Genomic DNA, 26,741 nt, shown 5'->3' with positions numbered 1-26,741 from the left:
TAGTGACTTGGGAGGCTGATATCTGAGGCTTCTTTTAAAGCCAGCCTTGGCAAAAAAGACTGAGATACCCTTTCCTCCAATTAACCAGCAAAAAAAAAAAACCCACCTGAAGTGGAGCTGTGGCTCAAATGGGAGAGCACCATTCTTGAATGAGAATCCAAATAAGAGCATGAGACCTGAGTTCAAGCCCCAGTACTGGCACAAAAAACAGAAAAAAATTCAGAGCTGGGGATGTAGCCCAATGGTTGAGCTTGTCCTTATAGTATGTGAGGCCTGGATTTATCTACCAGCATCCCGTATTTTATGGAAACAGAAAACTTTAATAAATGAATCAAATAATTATTAATGTTTTAGCTTGTATAACCTCACGTATGCAATCCATACTTGGAAAACTTCACTAAGATAGAAATAATAATAAAATTATCAGTGATGTTAAGTGCTTAGCAATTAATAAGCAGCCAAAAATGTCCAACAATGCTATTATTTAAATGTAAATTTGTTTCCTCTAGGCTTGACTCATAATACTTAATAAGTGATACCTATCATTATTATTCATAATGTAATCGGAACTCATGGAACTCATGCTATGAACTCATGCAACTCATGCTATGCAAACATCTGTGCTGAGCAAGCACAATGCTTTAACTTTCGTGAAAACTATAATATTGGAGGAAGAGTTTGACGTCTTCATTGCAATGGAACTCATTCAACCATATCTATTTTTCATTTCCTGGCAGTTACTGAGATTTATATTCCAGAAGACATTGCCTTGGGCACAGCCATTTACAGAGCAACAGCCAAGGACCCAGAGGAGGCTGATTTGGAGGTAATTTATATTTTGGAACAAAAATGATCAGTGTACAATTATCTTATGTGTGATTGCACTCAAATATAAAGCCATAGAGACAATCAATTCATTTATATCCACTATTTAGACACCTTTTTCCTCAATTATGAAGGGAAAATGATTGGGGTCTGGGTCGTCTAGTTTCCCTTTTAGTGAACTCCATCTGTTCTGTACAGGGAGCCTCAATCTAACCCTTAGATAACTTTGCACAGAAGATGCCAAGCCAAGCCGTTCATTTCATTCTTGGGGATCTTGGCTACACATGCAGTAGAGAAACAACACAGCATTTTGGCAGAATTTGTTTCCCAACTATAGGTCTCATCCTCAGGCTTTATGATATCCCAGAGGGGGAAGAAACTGTGGCTTGGTACCAAACAAACTTGGAGTTATGTCCTAACTTTAATTTTTCTACCAGTCATGGGACTTGAGCTCAGGGCCTGAGCACTGTCCTTGGACTTTCTCAAGGCTAGAGCTCTACCACTTGAGCCACAGCACCACTTCCAGCTTTTTTTTTTTTCTATGTATGTGGTACCGAGGAATTGAATCCAGGCCTTTGTGCATGCTAGGCAAGCACTCTACCACTAGGCCAAACTCCCTGCCCCATGTCCTAACTTTAATAATGCAGATCATTCAACGTTGCCTGCTTTGCTATTTCATCTGTAAAACTGGACGAATGACCCTGCCTGCTTTCTTTTCTCTCCTATTGCTTTTTCTTATTATATTCAAGCAATGCAATGATTGTGTAAATCATTTTTAAAAAATGTGAGGCCTCTTGTAAATGGCAAGATTTATATTACTATTTTAATTTTTGATGCCATATGGGATGGTTGTCTCATTATTAGCCACTATGTTTTTAGATAAAGGATTGGTAGGCAAGACTCATATGTGTTAAATTTTTAATGTTGGATTTGTTTCCCAAAGTAGCTTAAAAAGGAGACTTGGTCATGTCAATGTGATGCAGTAAGCTCAACATTTGCAAGTGTCTGGTAATGTTATAGATCCTTGCTCAATTCTTACACATTTTTTTAGGCAATAGATGGCCACTCTTATCTAAGATATTGTTTAGATGTGTGTGTGTGTGTGTGTGTGTGTGTGTGTGTGTGCCAATACTAAGCCTTGAACTCAGCTCCTGGGCATTGTCTCCTCACGTTTTTGCTCAAGGCTGGTGCTCTAGAGCTTGTGTCATGCTTCTACTTTCAGTCCTTCGGTGGCTAACTAAAAACAAGGGTTTAATGGACTTTTCTGTCCAGGATGCATTTGAACCTTGATTCTCAGATCTCAACCTCAGCTAGGATTACAGGTACAAGCTAGCAATGCCCAGCTGTCTAGATTTAAAAAAATATTGAATGTACTTGCATAATTACACAAAGGCGCATTGTGATTGTCTAGCTCTCCCACACACACTTGTTTCCTCCTCCCAGTAATACAATGCCTCCTCCAGGATGGAACTGGAAAGGTCACAGCTTCCCTTACAGCATATAATTAAGCCATCTAATCATGCATATTGCTCCAAATCAACACTTTCCAGATTATAGTATTACATCCAGAACCATACAGCTCCAGCCACCCAGGAACTGGATACATACAGCAATTGCTTCCTTGGGGTTCTCTGTGTCAGTCACCTACAGTGGTGACATTTTAGGGTGGGAAACACATCACATTCCAGAAGGGCGTGGCTAGGACTCTAACTTGCAATCAGAATGCATTACTATCCAATTAGCACAAGTAATTCATTTCAAATGATGGTCCCCCAAATGCTTGCTCATACTCATTATATGTGTCTCAGCTTGGACCTATATTTTTCTCAGAAGAGAACTGGTTCCTGGACTCTATTTGGAAGGACTGTGTAATATTTTCTGTAAATTTTGCCAACTACCAAATGACATTTCAGTAGTGACAAAGGCAGCGGAAACTTACATTTAGACACACTCCTACACACATCCTCTGACACAATAGATTGGGCCAGATGTGTAATTCCAGTCCTGTAACTTGTAAGCACTGTCATTCATCTGAGATTTCATACAGAGGTAGAGAATAGCTAATCCTAATGTGGGAGAAGAGCATGGCACTGTTTTGGACCCTAGTTGATGGTTATGATGAAGATGATGATGATAACAATGATGAGGATGCCATTACTGCCAGCCAGGCTCATAGTTTGCAACACTGAATTCTCATATTAAACACTAAAACTAGATGTTATTGTTTGTTATGATACTGTTTGTTATGATATTGTTACTGATTTGTTATGATGTTACTGTTTGTTATGATATTATTTGTTATGATCAATAAGCTAAAGATTATGTCTCTAATTTATATGGACTCCTCTCCACAGAGGTCCTCCAGAGCCTCCCTGGGGCTTCTCAAACTCTGTTTCTACTCTCTATGTTCTACTCCATCTCTATTCAACATCCTCCTCACATCAGTCCTTGTCACCTTGTGAGGCAGAGAAAATACCTTCTTCCTTTCCCACCCTGTCCTCTTTTCCTCCTCCTTCTCATCCCTCTTTCTCTCCCTCTCCCCTCTTCTTTCTTCTCCTCCTCCATCTCCTCTTCCTCCTTTGAATATTAGGGTTTAAACCCAGAGCCTTGTGCTTATAAGGCAGATATTTTATCCCTTGGCCATGCCCCCAGTTCTGTTTTGCTTTATTTTTGCAATAACACATCACAGTTTTGTCTGGGACTAACTTCAGACTGTAATCGTCCTATCTACGTCTCCTGTGTAGCTGGAATGACAAGTTCAAATCATGGTACCTTGCCTGTTGGTTGAGATGAGTCATTTTAACTTTTTGCGTAGGCTGGCCTTGAACAATCTATTCTTAAGTAGCTGTGGTTACAGGGGTATACTATCATATTTTTCATGATTTTTATTGTTATTACAAAGGTGATGTACAGAGGGGTTACAGTAACATATATCTGATAAAGTGGACATTCTTTTTTAAACAATGTCATCCTTTTTCTTGCTCTCTCCCAGTTTTTCCCTCTTATCTCACCAGTAAATTGTATAGTTCATTTTCAACATAGTATTTAGTATTACTGCTGCATTTGTTTACTCTTTGTCAACCATTTCTGTGCCCTCCTTACCCTCCCAAAGGCAGATAAATGAACACACAAGACAAAAAGAAAAGAAAAGAAAAACAGCAACAAAGGGATAAATACCTCCTATTTCCATTTCCTGGAGCTAATTTTGATAACATTATTTTATATGATCACATGCACATAGGTTTAGCCTTTGTGTTCCTCTCTTAAGAATGTCCTTAGCATGCTACTGGCACAGAATAGGCCTCAGGACCAATGGAACAGATTAGAAGATGTAGAAATCAATCTACACACCTATAGCCAACTAATGTTTGATAAGGGAGCCAAAAATATAGGTTGGGGGGCCGGGAGTTTGGCCTAGTGGTTAAAGTGCTTGCCTGGCATGCATGAAGACCCGGGTTCGATTCCTTGGTACCACATATAGAAAAAAAAAGCCAGAAGTGGTGCTGAGGTTCAAGTGGTAGAGCTCTAGCCTTGAGAAAGTCCAAGGACAGTGCTCAGGCCCGGAGCTCAAGCCCAGGACTGGCAAAAAAAATATATACATATATGTTGGATGAAAGACAGCCTCTTCAACAAATGGTACTGGCAAAATTTGCTATCCACATGCAGAAAATTGAAGCTAGATCTTCATGTAGCCTCAAGGTAAGGCCAAATACCCTGACCATATTACAGGAAGGGGTAGGGAAACACTAGGATTCCTGGGACAGGTTGAAACTTTCAGCAAAGATCCAGAATCACAGAAAATCAGCGAAAGACTGGATAAATGGTATTACATCAAATTTAAACGTTTTTCCATGGCAAAGGACATAGCTAACAAGATAAATAGCCCACAGAATGGGGGAAGATTTTTTTTTTTACCAATTGTGTATTACACAAAGACTTAATATTCAAAATACATTTAGGGCTTAAAAAATTAATCCCCCTTCCAAATAAGCCCTCAAAGAAACAACAACTGATGAGCTAATGGCTTAAAGAGAAACTGCAAAAGAAGCACAAGTGGCTAATAAATGCATGAAGAAATATTCAACATCTCTGGCTATAAAGGAAATGCAGATCAAAAGAATGATTTTATAGTTTTTTACTTATTTCTTTTTATCAAAAGTAAATTTGGAAGTTTGAGTTCATTATCTCAATTTAAGTCTGCTTTAAAAACCATACTTCTTGGGACAATGTAGCTACTTCTGAATAAGAGGTGTGAGGAAAGAATGATCTTGTTCAGAATTTATTAGGTCTTTTCCACTGTTTTTTTTTCTCTTTTATTTTTATTGTGCTGGTCCTAGGCTTGAAGTTAGGGCCTGGGCACTGTTCCCGAGCTTTGCTGTTCAAAGCTAGTGCTCTCCCACTTGAGCCACACCTCTACTTCCAGCTATTTGGTTAATTGGAGATATGAGTCTCATAATTTTCTGCTCATGCTAGTTTCAAATTGTGATCCTCAGATCTTAGCCCCCTGACTGGCTAAGATTACAAACTTGAATCACTAGCGCTGCGTTTATTAATATACTTTTAGGTGTTAAGTATAATGAAGTAATCTGTTAAATCTACATTCTAGTACCTTGTCAGAGAGATTTTTTAAGTATTAAATAAGGAACAATTTCTGAAAGTTTTATGGTAGCCCTTGAAAGAGAAAGAAATACACCATTTAATGATAAATATATGTCTATTTGTATGGTTTTATTATTTTCCCTCTTTGCTAAAATAAGAGTTATAAGTCAATCTAGACCAGAGATTAACTGTGCAAATAAACAATACTTTTTGTTCAGTCAAGTGTATTGACTGAAAGCTGACAATGATCAGGTTTTTAAGGGAAAGCGATATTTGGAAATTCTAAAGGGCATAATTAGTGATGGAATCATCAAAAGGCTCAACCATTACACTGCAGCAGAGCTTATAATTATGGGTATGAGGTTTTAATTATATATTCCTATTTTATAGCTCAGCTGTAAAACAAACATTAAAGAGGAGAAAAAAAGATGAGTCAATTGCAGTGGAAACCAGAATATGTAAATTTTTGCTTTACAATTTGGGGTAGTATATCTGCTTTTAATGGATTATTTTAAAGGGCAATCATTTGAGGGGAGACAAAAGGGTATCTTTTGAATAACATCTATATTTTGAATGTTATTTTTCATTGGCAAGGAGAAAGCACACTATGTAGATAAAATTAAAGGCTGGGAGGGTGGGATGAAGGGAGGAGGAAGGAAAAAAGGAAGTAAGGAAGGAAAAGGCACTATTATGTCATTTCTACACATATTTGGGGGCAAAATTAGTAAATAAAAATCCATTTCACTCTTGAACTTTACTGATTCAGAGTCTATATTAGGATTCTGTGTTTGCAACTAAGATAAAACTGATGCAGCTAGATGCCAGTGCCTCACACCTGTAACCCTATCTACTCAGGAGACTGAGGTCTAAGGATTGAGATTGGAAGCCAGTCAAAATCCAGATGTGGAGCTGTGGTTCAATTTATAAGAGTGCTAGCCTTGTGCAAAAAAAAAAAAAAAAAAAAAAAAAAAAAAAAAAAACAAACAAAAAAAAAAACCCAAAACCTCAGGTACAATTCCCAGCCTTAAATTCAAGCCCCAGGATTGACACAAAAAGAAACAAAAAACCAAACTCTATGCAAATGAGATTTGCATTTGCAATAACTATAGAGTTCAGGGATGTAGATTGGACTTCCAGCATACCAGAACTTGGCTTTAAGGAGTTAGACTTAAATCCATGGTTTTCTCTCAATCCTTAAGGCTTCTCCCAGTCTTCCATCGTTAGGCTTCAGATCTCAATCCTCCAGCTCTCAACCTCCTGAGCAGCTAGAGGCCTTCGCATTGATTTCCACAATAGATGTACTAATTGGTAATTGGCTCACTATCAGTGTACAAGAGTTCTCTTTTCTTCATATCCTTGTTAGTACTGGTTATGTTCAGTCTTGGTTAGGTTCTTTTTTTTCATTTTATTTTTTTATTGTTGAGGTAGAGTATAGAGGGGTTATAGTCACATTCGCTAGATAGTAAGTACATTACTTCTCACACATTGATATCCCATCTCATGTTTTTGTCCCTATTTCCCTCCTCCCATCTCCTCCCAATCATCTTGTTTCCCCCCTTCCCTTTCCTATTTCAAATAAACAAATAAACATATATACAATATACCAGGTAACAAAGTCAAATACAGTAATAATATGAGGTTAACCAAAGGGCAACAAAGAAAAAGAGAAATAAATAGTACATTAAGAACAACAACTACACAAGATAAAGCTCTTGTTTCCATATCCTAGAGTTCCTTTCACTTATTTTCATCCTTTATGACCTTATGTATCTAGGATTTGTGCTATTGTAATCCTCTGCTAGGAGAGTCCTAGAAGTGTACTAATTATTACAAATGAGGGAAACCGTTGAGTCTATGTTCCTTTGGGTCTGACTTACTTCACTTAATATGACTTTTTCCAAGTCTTTCCATTTCCTTACAAATAGGGCAATGCCATTCTTTCTAATGGCAGCATAGAATTCCATTGTGGATAAGTTGGTTAGGTTCTTATGTTTAGAAAATTTTCCATTTCTTCTAGATTATATTATTATTATATTCTAGATATTTGTTCATAATAATCTCTAAAGACTGTCTTTCTGTGGGGTCAGTTGTGATATCTTCTTTAAAATATTTTTATTTTACTTGAGTCTTTTCTCTCTTTTTTCCATATCTTAGTTAAGGGTTTGTCCAATGCTGAGTTCACACACTGGCCCCTGGTTCTGAGACTTCATTTCTCTCTGTCTCTGTCTCTGTCTCTGTCTCTGTCTCTGTCTCTGTCTCTGTCTCTGTCTCTCTCTCTCTCTGAAATGAAGCTATTCATCTCTGTGCTGAGTTGCTTGGATCTGGAGCAGTGATTTCCTTTTTGCCTTCTTCAGTGTGCCTTTTGGTTTCATGATACAAAATGTAAGCACTGTGGCCCCTTCATTCTCGTCATGGTAGTTGGATGCTTGAATCGATGACTCTACAACTTGGTGTGTCTCTGGGAAGAGATTGCAGGAAGATTGTACTCAGCCACAGTCTATAGAAATGCCCCCAAACATTTGCATTTAATATGGGGTTATGGAAAAGAAATGATTCTCTTCTACCTTTCCTTAACCCTACTCGCACATTATCACTTAGAATTGCTTCTTATGAAATTATAACAAGAATTATAATGCTTCTTATGAATTATATGATCCAGAAAAGTAGGGATCAACTTCATCTTTTTTTCCTAACAATACCTTGGTGTTTATGACATGTGTAAATAAAATTTAATGTCAGCAAAGTGAACCTTAAAATGAGATAGTCCAAGAAACAAGATTATAATTAAAACTAGGTTTTTTTGTCAAGCCCAAACTCCTGAACTCCCACGTCAGGTTAGCCACTGGCCCTCATATGCCAAAAAGAGACATGGTGAAGGGCAGAGAAAAGAAGGAAGACACAAGAAGGCATCACTTCAGTATAGCTTCTGACATAATGGGAGGTATAAAAAGTCCCAAGTTATAGGTATGTCCTGGTAGACCATGGTCTCAGTCTTTTGTCTCTAGAGGCTTTGAGGTGGGTGGGCTATAGCTTTTGCCTATTTTCTTCAAGGGGTTATGAAGATGGAATCATGTGTCTATGCCTTATTTTTCACAAAAGGTTATCGGTGAATTTTTTCCCCTGAAGCCCAATCTATGTGGCTGCAGCAAGAATGACTCAGATCAAAAAGCACAGATGCAAAGTGGTAGGTCTGACTGTCCAGCCAAAAAACAGCTTGTAAGTTGTCTCTAAACAAAATGTTTTGGTACTGAATGTAACTTTCAACAGTTTCCAAAACATAGTTACTGCAAAACACATTTAAAACTGTTTCAAAGTTGCTCATTTTGCCCATTGTCTGAATAGTGAGGTTTCTGTTCCAAAAATAGTGTTGTAGGTTTTGGAAGGTAATGTTGAATAGAGTGCAACAAAGCATTTAGACGCATGGAGTTTGTCATTGTTTCTACTGTGCTTTTGTTTTCCTTCACAAAAGAAGCATGTGTCTTTGGCATCCATTTGTGGTAGATCTTTAGGATGTATTTGCAGACTGGCTGGAAAGCTTGATTTCTGAGTTGTACCCAATAACCCGATCTTCTCTAACGTTACCTAGACATTTCATTTCTTTCTGGAGCCAAGAAATTACAGTGGATGATTTGAATTGTACAAAATGACATTCTTGGAAAATTCTAGTATGTGATGAAATATTTAGCTTAGGCATACACTGGCCAAATCAACTTGAGAATGGAGGCAATTATCTGAGTTAGTCAAGCTAACAGCAGTTTTGCTTGAAATAAGTACGTAATGGGGAAAGAGTGATTTTTAAGAACTGCTTTAATTATCCAGAAAATAACGAATTCTTCACACACAGAGCAGATGATGAAGAAAAACCACGGTCGGGCTCCTAACAAATACTAAGGTAGAAGAATTTGCTTCAGAATTACACATCTTGAAAATCTGCCACAAGATGGCATAGAAGCTTGGAGCATACTTTAAGCCCATAGTCATATTGTTATGAAATCATCTTACAACAAATAATCCACACTGAACAATCTTACCACAGATTACTAGACTTGCCTTGGAAGTTGTGCAACTATTTACCTTCCAATATATCTTGTAGGTTCAAGCTATTGTTTTGTTGTGTGAGTCCAGTTAGTCGAAAGAGGTGAGAAAATAAGTCAATCCTTTAAGTCTAGTCACACAAAACAAATGAAGATTGGACAGTCATTGGCCTGTTCAACTTTAGGGCTGTGTTGGCGGCCCAACAAGATAGGACAGAGCAGGCAAAAATGTTTTGTGGTTCATACTTGAAGAGAATGTTTTTTAATAAAGAATTTTTATAAAGAAATGAATTATAGTAAAATATTTACTCTAAGGAGAATTTATTTCACTATTTTAAGTGTTCCCAGAACTACCCAGGACCAGAATAGTCTTTCATACTGAAGATTACCATGGTTCTTTATTTTGCATCAGGAGAATCAAGTGGGAGGACTTTAATAAATACAGACCCCAGAATCTCTGGGAGTGGGCCCAGGAATTAGCATCTGTGACAAGCTCTCTAGCCATTCTAATGATACCTCAGGCATTAAAGCTCCCTGAGACAGTATTAAGACTTAAGCCATGTGAAAGCAAGAGGTCCTAAGTATTTTTGTTCAAGGCTGGCCATGTATTGTTGGAGCCACAGCTCCACTTCTGGCTTTTTGATGGCTAATTGGAGATGAGAGTCTCATGGATCTTTTTTCAGTCATGGGATTTGAACTCATGGCCTGGATGTTGAGCAATTCACCTCAAGGGTACAGTCTTCCCCCTTGAATCACAGCACCCCTACTGGTTTTCTGGTGGTTAATTGGAGATAAGAGTCTCATGGACTTTCATGCCTGAGCTGGCTTTGAACTGCAATCTTCAGATATCAGCCTCCTGAGTAGCTAGGATTACAGGTGTGATCTCAGCTTCATGGATCTTTTTGGCCTATGCTGGCTTGGAAGTGACATTTTTAAACTTCAGCCTCCTGAGCAGCTAGGATTATGTGTGTAAGCCACTGGTACTTGGTTTATATCTGCTTTTTAGTTCAAAACTATTTTCATAAACCTGTTTCTCTCTAATAGAATGTTTTGTAGGTAATCAGTGACCAAGCAATAATTTTGCTTTTTTTAATACTACAGAATACTATGCCATTAAAAAAGAATTAGCCCATATTATATTTTCTGTTAATTTCCCTTAAGAAAATAGTTCCCTGGATCAGATGACAAAATTAGACAGGGTAAGTATATGAACAAAATGGAACTTCTAAAGTTAAACAGCATAGTTTAAATTTGTGCTTTGCCACTGCCTAGTTTTGTGATTCTGGGTAAGTCTTGTGACCTCCCTGTGTAGCTTTATAATAAAGCTATTACTAGGATCTACCTTAGGGTTGTCATGGGGATTAAATAAGGTAATATAAGTAAAGTGTTTGGAATAATACTTGGCAGAAAATATTCCACAAATGTTAGCTAAGACTAGCGTTATATAAAAAGATATGCTGCTTTTCAGCTGGGAAGAATCTTCAATGAGACCAGCAATAAACAGTATGAAATGGACTTACCACCAGAATTTCTGAATCTGAGTTTCACCTTACCTACTTGCTAATCAGATGTTCTTGGTAGATTTTGTGCCTGTTGGCCTGTTCCTCACCTGTCAGAGGCACCTGGACAAGAATCTCACAGTTATCATCTAGAAGCTTGAGGGAGCTCACTGGGGAAAAAAGCTGAGCACACAAACAGAATAATTGCTGGTCAACCCCTTTGCCCTTTCACAGAGGCCTAGCTGTGCTTCCTAGAGATCTGCCCTTGAAGCTTTGAGCTTGGGAGGTACTAACACTCCTCCTATGTTTGGTCTGAAGTTGAGTTCTGACATTTCCAATTCTCCAGCTACTCTCGAGAGCAAATAGTCATGAGCAAGCCTTTTCAGAGATGGGAACAAAGTGGATTGTGAGGCTAAATCCTTCCAGAATGTCACATTCCCCTGCAATCTGCCCTCACACGCCTGGAAACCTGGGAGTGGGTTGCTTTCATTATTACTGTGGCTGGAACAGTTCATCCCTAAAGTTGGTGGTGACACTGTTGAAAATGGGGATCAGGACAGGCACCACAGCAGTGACTATAACTTACATGGCTCCATGGAGCTACCATCTCATACCTCAATGTCTGCTCTGTCCAGGGAATCTTTCATGGAGGTGACTTTTCCAGCAATGACTCTGGCTGCTTAGCAACCACCATTTCCAAATCACCCCTGAGTATTGGAAAGAGTCATTCATAGTAGTGCTATCATTTTCTTAAAGATAATACTTAATTTTATGAAAAAGTCAAACCTCCTAAAATATAGCTGTCTAATATATATAGATGTGTGATTTTTGAATAATTGCTGACAACTGTGTCATGCTAGCATTGAATTTGGAAGTGTGGATTTTGAGTGGCTACAAATACAAATGTGGTGTCTTTTCCAATCGGATCTCTTTGTTCTTGCCAGGCCTTGAGCTCATGTGTACTCTAGGGAAATTTAACTACCACCAGTCATCTCCCATCCTTCCCCAGAGGAACAGGCATCATTATTCTCATTTCCAAGAATGTGATGTTTTTGCACTTTGTTCTACAAATAGATACAACAGAAATTGATTCCATCTTGTATAGGTAGAAAGAATGGGAAGGTATGAATTAAAATTAATCAGAACAGGATGGTTCATCAGAACATCAATACTTAAAGGTCACTAATTTCTCCAAATGATTTTTAGGTTGCTTTGCAGTCCTTCTGTGTTTAATAATCTTCTCTGTTAAATTATCTCTGGGTGTACACAATTATTAAGTCCGTAGCACTCAGTGTAATTAACTTCTGATATTAATCAGCTCCTGGATTTGTTACCCTGGCCTTTTCTAATCATTTGATCTCATCTGCCCTGGAAAACCTTGACTCCATCTGCCTTGTTTGGCAAGAACTTTGCCTTAGGGATGCTGTGTGAAGAACAGAAAAGCAACATGTAAAGTGATTTAAACCGTCCCCCTCCCCCAGATCTAACATAGATGGTGTGGGCACTTGTATATTCTAAGCCTCACTGTTCTTATTTGTGAAATGAGACAATATAAGTACCTGTGTCATAGAACTAGAAAACTGAAAGGCAACATATATGAAGCACTTAGCAGAATAACTAAAAGGCAGTACAGGTCAAAGTGAATAAAACAGCTTGCATGGTGGCTCATTTTTGTAATCCCCACTAACCAGCAGCCAGAGATTGGAGAATATTAGGATTTCATCTAACTCATGCAAAAAGTTAGTAGAACTCCCATCTCAGATAATATAGCTGAGTGTTGTGTGACGTGACTGTAATCCTAGCTACACAGGAGGCATAAGAAAAAGGAAGGTGCTCCAGGGCCAGTCTGGGTTCAAAAAACAATGAAAGAGGAGTTTGGCCTAGTGGTAGAGTGCTTGCCTAGCACGCACAAAGACCCAGGTTCAATTCTTCGATGCTATATACATAGAAAAAAAAAAGCCACAAGTGGTGCTGTGGCTCTAGCCTTGAGAAAGTCCAAGGACAATGCTCAGGCCCTGAGTTCAAGCCCCAGGACTGGCAAAAAAAATAATAGAAGTGAAAAGGCTGGGAGGGTGATTGAAATGATAGAGCAATTGCGCAACACACAGGTGACTCTGAGTTCAAATTCCGGTACTGTCTGTCTATTATTCATCGTAACTAGCTATGAAAACAAAGAAAAAATAAAATAGAAGAGAGAGAAAATACCTTGTTAAAATTTTGTTGATACCTATGCATTGAAAATCAGATGACAAATGGCTCAATTATGATTTTCTTTGTATAATTGATTAATTACAGTCTCCCCAATCCTGAGTCCATCTTCACCATCAGCAAACAAATTAAGCCTCTGAACATAAGCAATTAGAAAAATTTATTCTTTTATTTTGCTTTTGTGTCAGTCCTGTGATTTAAACATGGGGTCTGGGTACTGTCCCTGATCTTGTTTTACTTAAGACCAGCACTCTACTATTTGAACCACAGCTCCACTTCCAGCATTTTTGGTGGTTAATTAGAGATGAAGAGTTTTATAGACTTTCTTGCCTGGGATCTGATCCTCAGATTTCAGCCTCTTGAGTAGCTAGGATTATAGGCATGAGCCACTGGTTCTTGTCAGGAATATTTATTCTTAATGCTTATGAGCAGGTTATGTAGTTTAGCATAGGTTGAATGGAAGATAGCTTTATCATCATCATCATCATCATCATCATCATCATCATCATCATCATCATCATCATCACCAACCAACATAGGCTGGAGTGGGGGAGCAGCTGAGTAGCCCTGAGTTCTAACAGATTTCAGAGATGATTCTTGGAGATGTGAGAAATCTTGCCAATGACTGGGTCAGGTTTCTGCAATATTTTTCTTTCTCTTTACTGTCCAATAAACAGTTCTTCATTTCCCCGGTGGGTTCTGGCTTCACAATCGACAGCACCGGAACGATCTCCACAAGCACAGTGTTTGATTTCAAGAATGAAACGACAAGGTAAATCCAGCTGGGAAAATACAATTTTCTCTTCATTGCCCCATTCTGAAAATATTCCTCCCAGCCAGCCTCAATTCTTGGTCCCCAAGTGAGGATGCCTCTGAATGATTGCCTTAAATGTAAACTTAACACTTAGCCTTTAATGGCACCTTTGCTGGTTTTGGTCCTAGCTTTGGCTCTGCAGGCATCTCTGGGTCATCTGCCTTCAGACAATCCTCTTGCAGCAGCAGGAGCATTTCAGTGCCTGAGTTTGTCTGCAGCATGCTAGGAAGAGGGGGAGGGGTGCTTCTCTCAATGTAACCCAGAGCTCATTCACTGTGCAAACAAACCTAAATGATGTTTCCTCTTTGTGTCTTCCAAGTCTGCCAGGTGGGTAGCTACTAATTCAAGTTACTACTTTTTACATTTTATAATGATTTTACGACCACCATTTTTGGTTACATGTTTTGCATGGAAGTGCTTCACAGGAAAAGAAATGTACCTTGCAGACATCCCAATTGAATTGCTGCCGGCATCTCATCCTTGCTGCAAAAGTTGAGAGTGGAATATGTCCTAGGAGTTAGTATCCTAAGGGCTGGATGTGGTAGTGTATGCTGTAATTCCAGCTTCTTGGGAAGTGGAAGTAGGAGGAGAGAAGTCCAAAGCCAGACAAAAGAATGAGACCCTACCTGGAAAACAACCTGAAAAGGACTGGAATATGGCTTAAAGCACACTTGCTCAGTAAATGTAGGACCTAGAATTCAATCACCACTCCTACTATTACAAAAGTAAAATAATAACAACAACGCAAACAGTAAAAGGGTATCCTAAATACTAAGGATTCAGGGACCAGGTGCCTTCACATCATAAATGCACCTTCCAGTACAGAAAAAAACAAATGTGTTGCTAGGCCCCGAGTTCAAGTCGTCTACCATAGACAAAAAAATTGTCTTGTAAATATCAACTTGTAGGAAAATTATAAAGTAAGAAGAAAATTGAGAACTGGTTTCATTTTGTATGTGAGCATGGGTAAAGAAGGAAAACATTTATTTTGACACCAATAGTTACTTTGTTGAAGTTAAAGTATAATAATTTTTCTCCCTCAAGGGCTGAGCAACTCTTTCAATGAACACAATACTGAGGAGTTTCCTGGACCGAACATGGGATTTTCAGAGTTCAAGCTTGAGTAATGCCAGGCAAATTGGGGTACTTGGCAGGGAGAAAAGGGTCTCAGTTTATGGGAGGTTTTATTTTTCTTATCTCTCCATTCTTTAAACCCATGAACATCTCAACTGAAATAAAAAAATATGTTAACCATTTAACAATCTTGTTATTAAGTTATTTTGAAGTGTTTTTAATACCTCCTTTGAATTTACCAGTTTTCAATATTAGAAAAAGAGTCAAATGTTTGAAGGATAGGAACCCACTGCAAGCTCCACTTGTACAAGCTCTGCTCCATCATGCAAAAAGAATTCCATGGGTTTTGGTGCCATTCATGGGGATTAATAGATACATTGTTAAGTTCTTTCTTATTCTTTCGTCAGTTTAACTAATTTGTTTCTTAAAGTGTAAGCCATTTCCAACTGCTAAAATAACTGAGTTGACTGGCATTTGAACCAGATAAATCAATTGCTGTAATTGGTGAATTAAATCTCATAGATTCTATTTCTTTGGAATTTCTTTTAGTTACTGTAAAATCTGAGCTGTTTTTCTTGTTGCTGTGCATTTAGCTTTTCATTGGTCATTAATGTGGTTGATCCTGGAGGACTGTTTACTTCTGGAAATCTGAAGGTTTTCCTTATTAATGTCAATAATAAGGACCCTATTCTTACTTGCAGGTAAGACAATAAAACATAAAATACATTCTAATTTAACTTTAATTGACTTTATGCTGAGAAGGAAAACAAAAATAAACAGAGTTTTTCAAAAGTAAACAAAGGCAAAAGGTAAAAAAAATATTTCAGATGTAAGAGTCTTAGAAAAATCTCTGTGCATATACATGTGTAGTGTGTGTGTGTTGCTACTGGGGCTTGAATTTCAAGCTTAGGCAATCATGGTTCCTTAAGTTTTTTTGCTCAAGGTTGTGTTCTACACCTCCACCCACTTTTGGCCTTTTGGTGCTAAAGATATGAATCCCATGAATTTCCTGTTTAGGTTAGTTTTGAACAGCAATCTTCAGTTTTCAGCCTTTTGAGGAGCTAGGATTCCAGATGTGTACCACTGGCACCTAGCTAGAAAAGTCTTTCTTTAAAAAAAAAAAGGCACTAGTGCTGTACCCCTATAATTCCAGCTACCCAGGAAGCTGAGATTTGCAGTTCGGGGTTTGAAGTCAGCTGAGGTAAACAAATCCTCAAGATTTCATCTTCAATTAACCAACAAAAAAGCCAGAAGTTGAGATATTGCTCAAGTGGTAGAATACCAGCTATTAGCAGAAAAAGCCAACCAAGAGCATGAGGCTCTGATTTCAAGCCTCAATATGAGCACACACACAAAAAAATCAAAATAGCTTAAAATTATAAAGTGGTATTGTGGCAGAAGTGGTAGACTACTAGCCTTGAGAAAGCCCAAGGACAATGCCTAGGCCCTGAGTTCAAGTCCCAGGACTGGCAAACAAACTAACAGAACACAGAAGAAAAAAAAATGTGATCAAGTATACTGTTTCTGGAGCAAAACAGGCTTGGGTCTAATCATCTTTCAGCCACCTTATATTTATCTGAAAGTTAGTCTTAAATTCTGTTTCCATGTCTGTAAAATGGGGTTAAAATGGTTCCTATTTCTCAAGGCTGAGGATGGAACAAGACAACAACATATGAAAAACACTTAAGGTTTTGTTTGAACTGTAGGAAGTGATGGATACATGTGTTAGCTACTAATACCCTAAGCATGGTTTCTTTATTATTCTTACTGTTCCTAAATCTCTATTCCTTCATAAAGAATAGAAAAAGAGGGGCCGAGAGTTTGTCCTAGTGGTTGAGTGCTTGCCTAGCATGCACAAAGACCCATGTTCTATTCCTCGGTACCACATGCATAGAAAAAAGCCAGAAGTGGTGCTGAGGCTCAAGTGGTAGAGTTCTAGCCTTGAGAAAGCCCAAGGACAGTGCTCAGGCCCTGAGCTTAAGCCCAGGACTGGCAAAAAAAATAATAAAAAATAAAAAAATAAAGAATAGAAAAAGACACCAAGCAAATAACAATACTCTAATAATCTTTTGTTTTAAACCAAGTTTATTCAATATTGAAAATGGCATCTTGAGTGTTACTTCTCTGAACTCCACTCTGCACAATGAAGCCAGTGTCACACTGGAAGAAGAAATTCCAATTGGGAAAATGATTGGAAGGTGTCAGGCTTCTGATGAAGATGACCTGGGAGATGTGAGCTTTGAACTAGATCCATGGAATGCCTACTTTGCAGTTGATAAACGTATGTTGAGGGTTGTTCCTACAAACCTGCCTTGTAGAAGTAGCTTGCAACCCTGTTACTATGCAGAACTTCATGAGTTTCTATTATTATTATTATTATTATTATTATTATCTTATTTATTTAGATGCATAGTGTAGATTCTTCCTCAATGTCTGCAGAACAATCCCATCCAAGACCTATTTATTTGTTGTCTCCTGAGGTACCACGTGTCTCTTTGTGGCTGCTATAAGGTGGTAGTCTTAGTTTCCACTTTCTACAACTTTCTAGTATTTCTTCTCCAACCTGTCAAGTTTTTTTAAATCTTTTATTTCTTATTATTGAGGTAATCTATAGAGGGGTTACAGTTACATTTGCCAAATAGTAGGTGCATTACTTCTCATACATTGTTACCCATTCTCATGTTTTTGTCCCCAAGTCCCTCCCCCCTCCCAATCATCTTGTTTTCCCCCTTCCCTTTCCTATTTCAAATAAACAAATAAATGTATATACAATATACCAGGTAATAAAGCCAGATACTGTAACAATATGAGATTAACCAAAGGGCAACAAAAGAGAAGAGAAATAACAGTACATTAAGAACAACAATCACGCAAGATAAAGCTCATGTTTCCATATCCTAGGTATCCTTTCATTTGGTCTCATCCTGTATGAACTTATGTATCTAGATTTTTATCTAGGTTTTGTTGTTGTTTTTGTTTTTTGCTTCAGGTCCTGATTTTTGTGAGAGAGAATCTGATTGGACTGCCCAATCATTTATTCCTCATCCAATGGGCTGTGGCTGAGGCTGAGGGTGTGTCATTTCTTTGCTTGCAGGATGGAAAGGTTGGGATTGTTGGAGAAATGACACCCCTCGGGAGGTAGATAGGGTAGAAACTTCCCTGGCTCTGGGCACATAACAATTTTGAGTGTGTGTCCTATGTCAGCTCCAGAGTTCCCCAGTGTGTTGAGCCGATTGTGGGGACTGGCCTGCTGATGCACATTGTCTAGGGAGTTTCTGCTTCCTGTCTCTCTTCCACGGTGCCCCCATGTCCTGGATCTGTTCCCAAAGAAACTACTTGTACTCAAATCCTGGATCTCAGGCTCTGCTTCTGGAAGAGCCCCAAGTAGGAAAGCCATTCCCTCTTAATGTAACAACACCAATCTCTTTTCCAGGCTTTTGTTTTTTACTCTTAACTTCTCCATAGAGCAGCTAGAATGTTTTGTTTTTGTTTTCGTTTTGTGGAAGTGGAGGGGTGGTGGTACTAAAGATTGAATTCAGTCAGGGCTAAACATTTGCTAGGTGAGCACTCTGTGGCTTGAGCCACACTCTCAATCCTTTTGCTTTTAGTTAAAGGTAGAGTCTTCAGTAACTTTATCTTGGGTTTCAAATTTAGATTCTCCCACCTCTGCTTCCTGAGAGTTGAGATTACAGGTGTACTATACTATGCTTGATTTTGAGATATGGTCCAGGTAACTTTTAGCAGAGACCATCTAGGATATCAACCCTCCTCTTGACCATACCTGCTACATTGTTTAATGCCCAGTAAAAGTATGTGCATACTAGCTATCATGATGAACAATACACATTTACAGTATGTTTTGTTATGGAAAGTTCTGTTGAACAGCGGTGTTCTAATTGGTGAAGTGACTTCCTCAGGAGTCTATGATTAAGGCAGATTGGAGCTGAGCCCCCAACAGTTCACGCCTGTAATCTTTGCTACTCAGGAGAATGAGATCTGAGGATCCTGGTTTGAAGACAGCTTGGGTATGAAAGTCCATGAGACTTTTATCTCTAATTAATCACCAAAAAGCTGCAAGTGGAATTCAAATACTAGAGTTGCAAGTGAAATTCAAATAATAGAGCACTAGCCTTAAGCAAAGAAGCCCAGGGACAGTGCCTAGACTATGAGTTCAAGCCCAGGACACACACACTCTCTCTCTCTCTCTCTCTCTCTCTCTCTCTCTCTCTCTCTCTCTCTCTCTCTCTCTCTCTCTCTCTCTCTGTCTTTCTCACACACACACACACACACTCATAGAGAAGAATGTGTATTTGGGAGAATAAATAATTGAATACTATCCTGCCATCCTGTACTTTGAATCATCTTCTTAATTCAAATGGATCAGATATAATTTGCACAGGGTCTATTCTGCAGCTATGTGTGTAATAAAGCAATTTTGATAATGACAGCCCAGGCCATTTAGATTGTGATGTGCTGTTTTGTTGCAGAGCGTGGAACTGTGGTGACTACCTCCCGTTTGGATGTGGAGACACCAGGGTTTGCAAGCGTTCAGGCCTTCTCCATTAAGGCTTGTGACCGTGACCAGAGGTGTGCATTCATTCCAGTGACTGTCTATATTGAGGGCATTAATGACAACTCACCTGTCTGTGACCAATATCTGATTAGGTAAGCAGAGACAGATGGGCAGGACAAAAATTCAGTATTTGAAGAAAGGGAGGTATTGGGGCCGGGAGTTTGGTCTAGTGGTAGAGTGCCTGCCTAGCATGCACGAAGAACTGGGTTCTATTCCTCAGTACTACATACATAGGAAAAAGCCGGAAGTGGTGCAGAGGCTCAAGTGGTAGAGCTCTAGCCTTGAGAAAACCCAAGGACAGTGCTCAGGCCCTGAGCTCAAGCCCAGGACTGGGAAGAAAAAAAATAGAAAAAAGAAAAAAAAGAAAGGGAGGTATTGCCATATTTATTTAGCCCAGATGGACACATGCCTGCTCAGCTATTGAACCTTGCTTAAAGGATAGGAATTTTATAATATGGGTTACCCTTCTTAATTATGGTCCTTTGATATAATATATCCTGTTGGGCAAGTTCATGACTGACAGCTGGGTTTCGAAGACTGATAATAAGTAGTACAAGCCTGAGATTTTGAGTTATAAGCCTGGTTTGAGTGGGATTCTAGTTCTAGTACTTAAAAGCTGTACAAATTTAGGTCATGTACTTAAGCTCTTTGACTTGCATTGTTTCTTTATTAAATGGCACAACAATAGTAACAAATATGTGGTAATAAAATGAATGGAGTTTAGAGTTTTGATGAAGGATGATTGGTTTGGATTGCTTTCACTGTGTTTATTTTTATTATTTGAAGCCCTGTTGCTAAACCCTCACCTCTGGCACTTTTTTTTTTTTTTTTTCTAAACCCACACCTCTGGCACTTTTGTTATTGTTGTTGTTGGAACTGAGGTTTGAGGTTTAAGCTCAGAGACTAACACTTGGTAGGAAGTCATTCTAAACTTAAATCATGTTCAGCGTTTTTTCTTTAGGCATTTTTCAGATACAGTTTCATATTCTTGCCTTGGCTGGCCTAAACCATGATCCTCTTACTCTGCACAAATGAGATGGCAGATGTGTGCTACCATGCTGGCTAATTGTTTGAGATGGTAGTTTTCATTAACTTTTCTTGTCCCGACTGACCTCAAGCCACAATATTCCTGGTTTCCGTGACCATAGTATCTGGGATTACAGGGCTAGATGTCATGTCTAGCTAGTTCAGCTAGTTCATTTCTATATTCCCTTTCTGGTAAGTTTATATTTAGACAGCTATGCTCATGTTTCATAAGTATTATTTATGTGTTGGAAAATAAAATAGAGCCTTGCTAATTATCCCTAGTATGATCTTATTTGGATTCCCATGACTTTTTTTTATTCAAATGGGATGATAGTTGTAGATTCATAGCATTCTTAGAAGGATCAGATATAATCTGTGTTTGGGATTTGTTTAGTTACTGGAACTAGCATAGGCTTAGCAAATGTTTTCTTCTTTTCCTCCTCTTCTTTTGCCATCTACTCTTTCCCCTTATTCCTCTAGTAGGTTTGTAGCTATTTAACCTAACACCAACCCCATCCTTCACTCCGTTATAGTCTCTTGAGGTAACTGGATAAATATGTGATGTTTATTTGCTTTAAGGAGGTTGTATCTTGTCAGAGTGATAAGGTGAATACACAGAAACCAGTAGTAAAACACACACACACACATACACAGACACACATACACACACACACACACACACATACACACACACAATGGCAATTAAACAAGCTGTGCTTTAGTGGTTAAGAGCAGATTACATGGGATTAGGAAGTTTCCTGAGGGATGAGACCAAGGGCAGTGTTTGAAGAGTATTGGGATTTAGAAGCTGAAGATTTCAGAGTGAACATACAGGGTAGTAAGATTCTTATGAAGAGATGGGTGGACATATGGAAGTAAAAGGCCGCTGTGATGATAGAATGGTATGAATTTGTCTCCCTTACCCACACCATCCAGTTAGCCAGATTGCAATGATCCCAGAAAGTCTTTCAATTCCCACTCACGCCTTCTCCACAGTGGTAGCCTTGGTTGAACTTCTCATCCCAGCGGAGTGCCCAGCAGAATACTGAGAGGAGCACTCCCAGAAAAGGAAGTTGATCTCCCCAAATCTGCTGAGAAATGGTTGCCCTGAGGATGCACCTGAGCTGTTCTGCCTGTCCTAGCTGAATTAGGCCACCCACACAAAGGTGTAGATGTTTATGGGAAAAATATTATACTGAAAAGAATGCCTATCTCCCCACTGATATTACTTCTTCAACAATGAAACAGGTTCACAAGAAAGGAGGTGATTGCAAAGGATACAATCGTTGCTAAGCTCTTGTGTCATGATCTTGACAAGCCTCCTAACCTCATCCGTTATGCACCAAGCTCTGGCCCAATTGGTTTTGGACAACTCTTCGATCAAGTGCCAAAGGCTGAACATGTCATTCGGGTGAGTGATCCCAGTTTCTGTTACTCTAGACTGCTCTCCCAGAAAGATTCTTGGCCCCAGTAGGAATGAGGCTGGTAGAGTCCAAAAGGGAAGCTTCTGACACAGCAGAAGAGAATTCTGGGCTCCTCTGCTGCTTCTCTGCACGGTACTTGAGTAAGTCCTTGTTGCCTGCCATCATTTTCTCCTTTCCATAACGAGCACAAAATAATTTGCTTTCTATTTAGCTAGGGAAATCAGAAGCTGAAAACCAAGTTGATTTCCTTGGAGATAACGCCGAGAAGCTGCCTATGGGACAATTAATGGTTATCCCCTGGACTTGGGTGTGGCCCAGAAACATCTCCTCCATATTCCCTCTTGATGTCCTAAACTGTCCATGCCTATTTCTTTCCTACCATGTAATTCTGCCTTACAAAAAAAAAATCTCTCCTTCTGACTCTTATTCTCCATAGGCCTTTATTTCAAAGTGCGATTCCCTGATAGCTTGGCATTAATTATTCCTAATCCAAATATCACTAAGTGCCACTCTTCTTCCCTTTCCTCTTTATGCCAGAAAACATAGCTTAGAGGGAGCCAATAATGACCTTTTCCTTCCCCTGGCCCTAATTTTCCAGACAAAGGCCTTAAGCTACAAACCCGATTTGTGCATATGCTGTTGTGGATTTTGCATGCTTAGACATGGAGCCAAGAGCTTCCCAAGGTTGATGTTCATTTTGTTCTGCAAGGCCAAACTGGCTTTTCTTTTTTAGTGGGCTTTGGATGAAGAAAGAAAATGTGTCAGCATGATGTTAAAAAAGATCAAGAATGGCTGGGAGTTTGGCCTACTGGTAGAGTGCTTGCCTAGCATGCACAAAGACCTGGGTTCGATTCCTAGGTACCACATACATAGAAAAAAACCAGAAGTGGTGCTGTGACTCAAGTAGTAGGGCTCTAACCTTGAGGAAAAAACAAAACAAAACCAGGGATAGTGCTCAGACCCTGAGCTCAAGACCAGGACTGGCAAAAATAAAAATAATAAAAAAATAAATAGAAAAAAGAAAAAAGATCAAGGCCTTTCCATATGCTTACTCAGTAGCCAATAACTACACCCATCCACCATGCACCCCTCGTTCATTTCTTTGTGTGCATGGCTACCATGGCTTAGTTCTCCCTACCAAGAACTGGCATCATAGGCTGTATATCAATGGTCGAACAGTGTTGTGTCTGTTTGGTTGTTGGTCTTATGAGACTGTAAAATGGACACATGTTTCTAATTGGTTCATATTCATGAACCCAAACTTACAACATGTTTCCTGCATGGTTTAGTATGTGGATGAGAGTAACATACTCTTAAAACAAAGTGACTGTTTCTTAATACCTGGATTCTGGGTTGTCATATTGATTTACTCTGGTTTAAGCTAACTAGGATTCATGTTCAGTTAAGTATGTTTTCAAATATATGGACCATTTTACTGCTATCGGTCTATACTTGCAATAGTATCAGATATCTAGTACACAATAAAACAGTGAGTGGTTTATAATAGGAGCAAATGACTTTCAGTTGTTGTTGGCCATGGGGCTTGAATTCTGGGCCTGGGTGCTGTCCCTGAGCTCTTCAGCTCAAGACTACCACTCTACCCTGAGCCACAGTGCCACTTCTTTTTTTTCTGGTGGTTAATTGGAGATAAGAGGCGCATTGACTTTTGTGCTTGGGCTGGCTTTGAACTTCAATTCTCAGATCTCAGACTCTTGGATTACAGGTGTGTGCCACTAGTGCAAGTTACATTTTGATCATTTTTTTGACCTACAAAGTTTGTTTGAAAAATTTTAAAAAAATATTTTGCCAAAGGATGTATAATTAATATGTGATGAAGACAGGCTTTGACCCATATTTTTCTCCCACAGAGCCAGGATTATTTGCTCAGAAGTAATCTATTCTGGAAAGAACTTGGAGAATCTCTTTGTTCTACCAAAATGTTTATTTTGTGTATCAGCTTACGTCAGTCTCAGGGATACTCTGATACCATTTCCTGGTAAAAACAATAATGGCCATGCATTTGCCTTTTCCAGAATGATTTGTTGTTTAAAATATTCATTACAATATTCTTTGTGATGTAATGTTGTTCTATAAGGTTGCCAGAGAGCTGGATTATGAAAACCCTGAGGCGGTTGCAGCTGGGCATATCTATGAAATGAGGATGTCAGTGTTTGATGATCTACACCCCTTGCACACAGGTAAAGTGATAACATTCTTAGGAAAATGCAGTGCCCATTCTGCAGACTCTCCACGTTAGCTTACAATGCAAAAAGGTCACCGATTTGGGACAGTTTTTATCTTAAGTTAGGCAAAGGATGATGAAGAAAAATGAGAGTAGAGGGGTATGCTACCTGTAGTGGAGTGACTTCCTAGAAGTGTGAAATTCTGTGCCCAAAACCTTGTGCTGCCCAGAGAGAGAGAGAGAGAGAGGGAGAGAGAGAGAGAGAGAGAGAGAGAGAGAGAGAGAGAGAGAGAGAGAGAGAGAGAGAGAGAGAGAGGGAGGGAGGGAGGGAGGGAGGGAGGGAGGGAGGGAGAGAGAGAGAGAGAGAGAGAGAGAGTACAGGAAGAGAGGAGAGAACAAGGTGGGCCAGAGAGAAAGGAAAGAAGGGAGAAAATGAGAGAAATAACTGAAAGAACAGAGTAGATTTGATGGAACCACACTCTCGTTGATCTTTTTTTTAACCTTATAACAGTGCCGTTAACACAAAGTTAGATGATTAAATACAGTTATGGCATTAAACCCAGTTCTTATGTTTAATCCTTGCTACTTTATGCCAAGTATTGGACAACATAATCCAAACAGGTAATTAGATACTTTAAAAAATACTTTCTTTGAATTATTTTATAAGTCCATGTTATCAAAGCTAGCCACTTGTCACTTGCTACGTTCGTCAGCTCATGTCCTTTATGCAGAACAACATTGGCTGCCCTTGCTTCTCCTAGGTTTTCTCATCACTGTCCCTGTGTTTTACGTCGCCCTGTGATAAGATAGACTTTTCACACATTAAGACCAACTCCGTCTAGGTTGAATGACAGTAGAACCCATGGAATTTGTGGCCTTAACACTCAGCAATTTAGCTGATTGTAAACCACTCTTCAGTATGCATATGAATTCTGTCCCTCGGATACAGAGAAGAATGCTTAGGAAGTGGGATGTTGCTTTGCAAATGTAAACACATATCATGTGCCCCAGTAGGTCATTATGTGTTCAACCTATTACCATTGTAAGAGGTGTTTGGTGAAAAATAGAGATTCTCACAATTTTCAGGTTCTGTCATTCATGTCATGTTTCTTGCATATGATAATAAAAGACCGAGCAGGTGGTTGGTACTAAAGCTGTTCAAGAGGAGCTGGCCATCCATACCTCTAACCCTAGCTACTCAGAAGGCTGAAATCTGAGGACTGCAATTTGAAGCTAGCTCAAGCAGGAAATTCAATGAGATAAAAATCTCTAATTAACCACCAACAAGCCCAAAATAGAGTTGTGGCTCAAGTGTTAGAGCACAAGTCTTGGGTGCAAAAACAAAGGGATAGTTCCCAGGCTTTGTGTTCAAGCCCCAGTACTGGTGTACACACACACACACACACACACACACACACACACACACACACACACAGCAAAAAACCACCACCACCACAACAAAACAAATGAATAAAGATATTCAAGGCCTAGGGATTTGAGTAGTAAACACAGATTTATAGTTACAGGTCAATGTGATAATGGAGAGTCAGGAAAAGGGGTGATATTGGCACTGGATTTTTGCTGGATTATTAAATTGAGAAGGATTTTGAGGTTGCATGTGGTAGCAATGAGCAAGAGCTCTGTGTCTTTCATTAATATAAAAAGGTAGAATTATGGCAGACATGTATATGTTTTCAATCAAAGGGAACTTGATGGCTGAACTCTAATCAACATACCTGAGACTCTTTAAATCCCTCTGGATTAATTGATGGGTTAAGTTTAAACAAGGCAATTTCTAGACTTCAATGATTCAACTATATGGAAAAATGATCTATAGTGATAGGGACTCAGACATAGGAGCAGCCTTGGACATATACTTAACTGCCTTTTCTGTCACTTATGAGTAGAGTTTCACGCACGTCTATTACCTAGCCATCTGCCTTTTAGGATGAATGCTTTGTAGCTACTCATCTTGTTGGACTAACCTATCCGGGAAAAATATCCTTCTTAGCAGATTTGAGCTTTTGCTCAGTAGGAAAGGGGAAATTAATCTCTCACAGTGATAAATCCATGTCGTTCCTGGTTCTCACATCCCAGCATATGTATGACAGCTGCTCTGAAAAGGTGCTTGAAATACTACACATGTGGCTCAGTCTATTTTTATAGGCCAGGTAATTAGCACAATTTTGAGTCTTTATGGATGCAATAGAAATCATGGTATGGCAAAGCTGTAAATGTCACCTGATTTTGCAGCACATGAATGGATTTATTGAAGAAGAATACCAGCTTTGACATAAATCACCTGTCTTTGAGGAACAGTGCTCTTTAAGCTTTCTTGAGGGTCATGGACACATTAAAACTTTTGATAAAAGACCTAGATATCATCTAATAATAAACATCCACTAAAACACGAAAAATGCCTGACTCCCTGAAGTAAATATTCTATGAATATCAGATTAAATTTTATTGTTTGACTTGTGTTC

General features: G+C 39.0%; 1 protein-coding gene across 1 annotated transcript in view; it reads left to right on the top strand.

The window, feature by feature from the left end:
* LOC150066643 (cadherin-related family member 3-like) overlaps window positions 1–26,741 on the top strand; it is a 54,806-nt gene that overhangs the window by 6,505 nt on the left and 21,560 nt on the right. The window contains exons 4-10 of the mRNA XM_090355384.1: window positions 738–826; window positions 13,843–13,937; window positions 15,647–15,754; window positions 17,138–17,334; window positions 19,541–19,718; window positions 21,901–22,063; window positions 24,172–24,274. Coding sequence (XP_090211510.1) covers window positions 738–826; window positions 13,843–13,937; window positions 15,647–15,754; window positions 17,138–17,334; window positions 19,541–19,718; window positions 21,901–22,063; window positions 24,172–24,274 — 933 coding nt within the window. The remainder of the gene's footprint in view (window positions 1–737; window positions 827–13,842; window positions 13,938–15,646; window positions 15,755–17,137; window positions 17,335–19,540; window positions 19,719–21,900; window positions 22,064–24,171; window positions 24,275–26,741) is intronic.

This window comes from Megascapheus bottae, chromosome 2 (assembly GCF_031878675.1).
Source record: "Megascapheus bottae isolate mThoBot1 chromosome 2, mThoBot2.hap1, whole genome shotgun sequence".
NCBI classification, from domain to species: Eukaryota; Metazoa; Chordata; class Mammalia; order Rodentia; family Geomyidae; genus Megascapheus; species Megascapheus bottae.
This window is presented reverse-complemented; position numbering and strand designations above follow the sequence as displayed.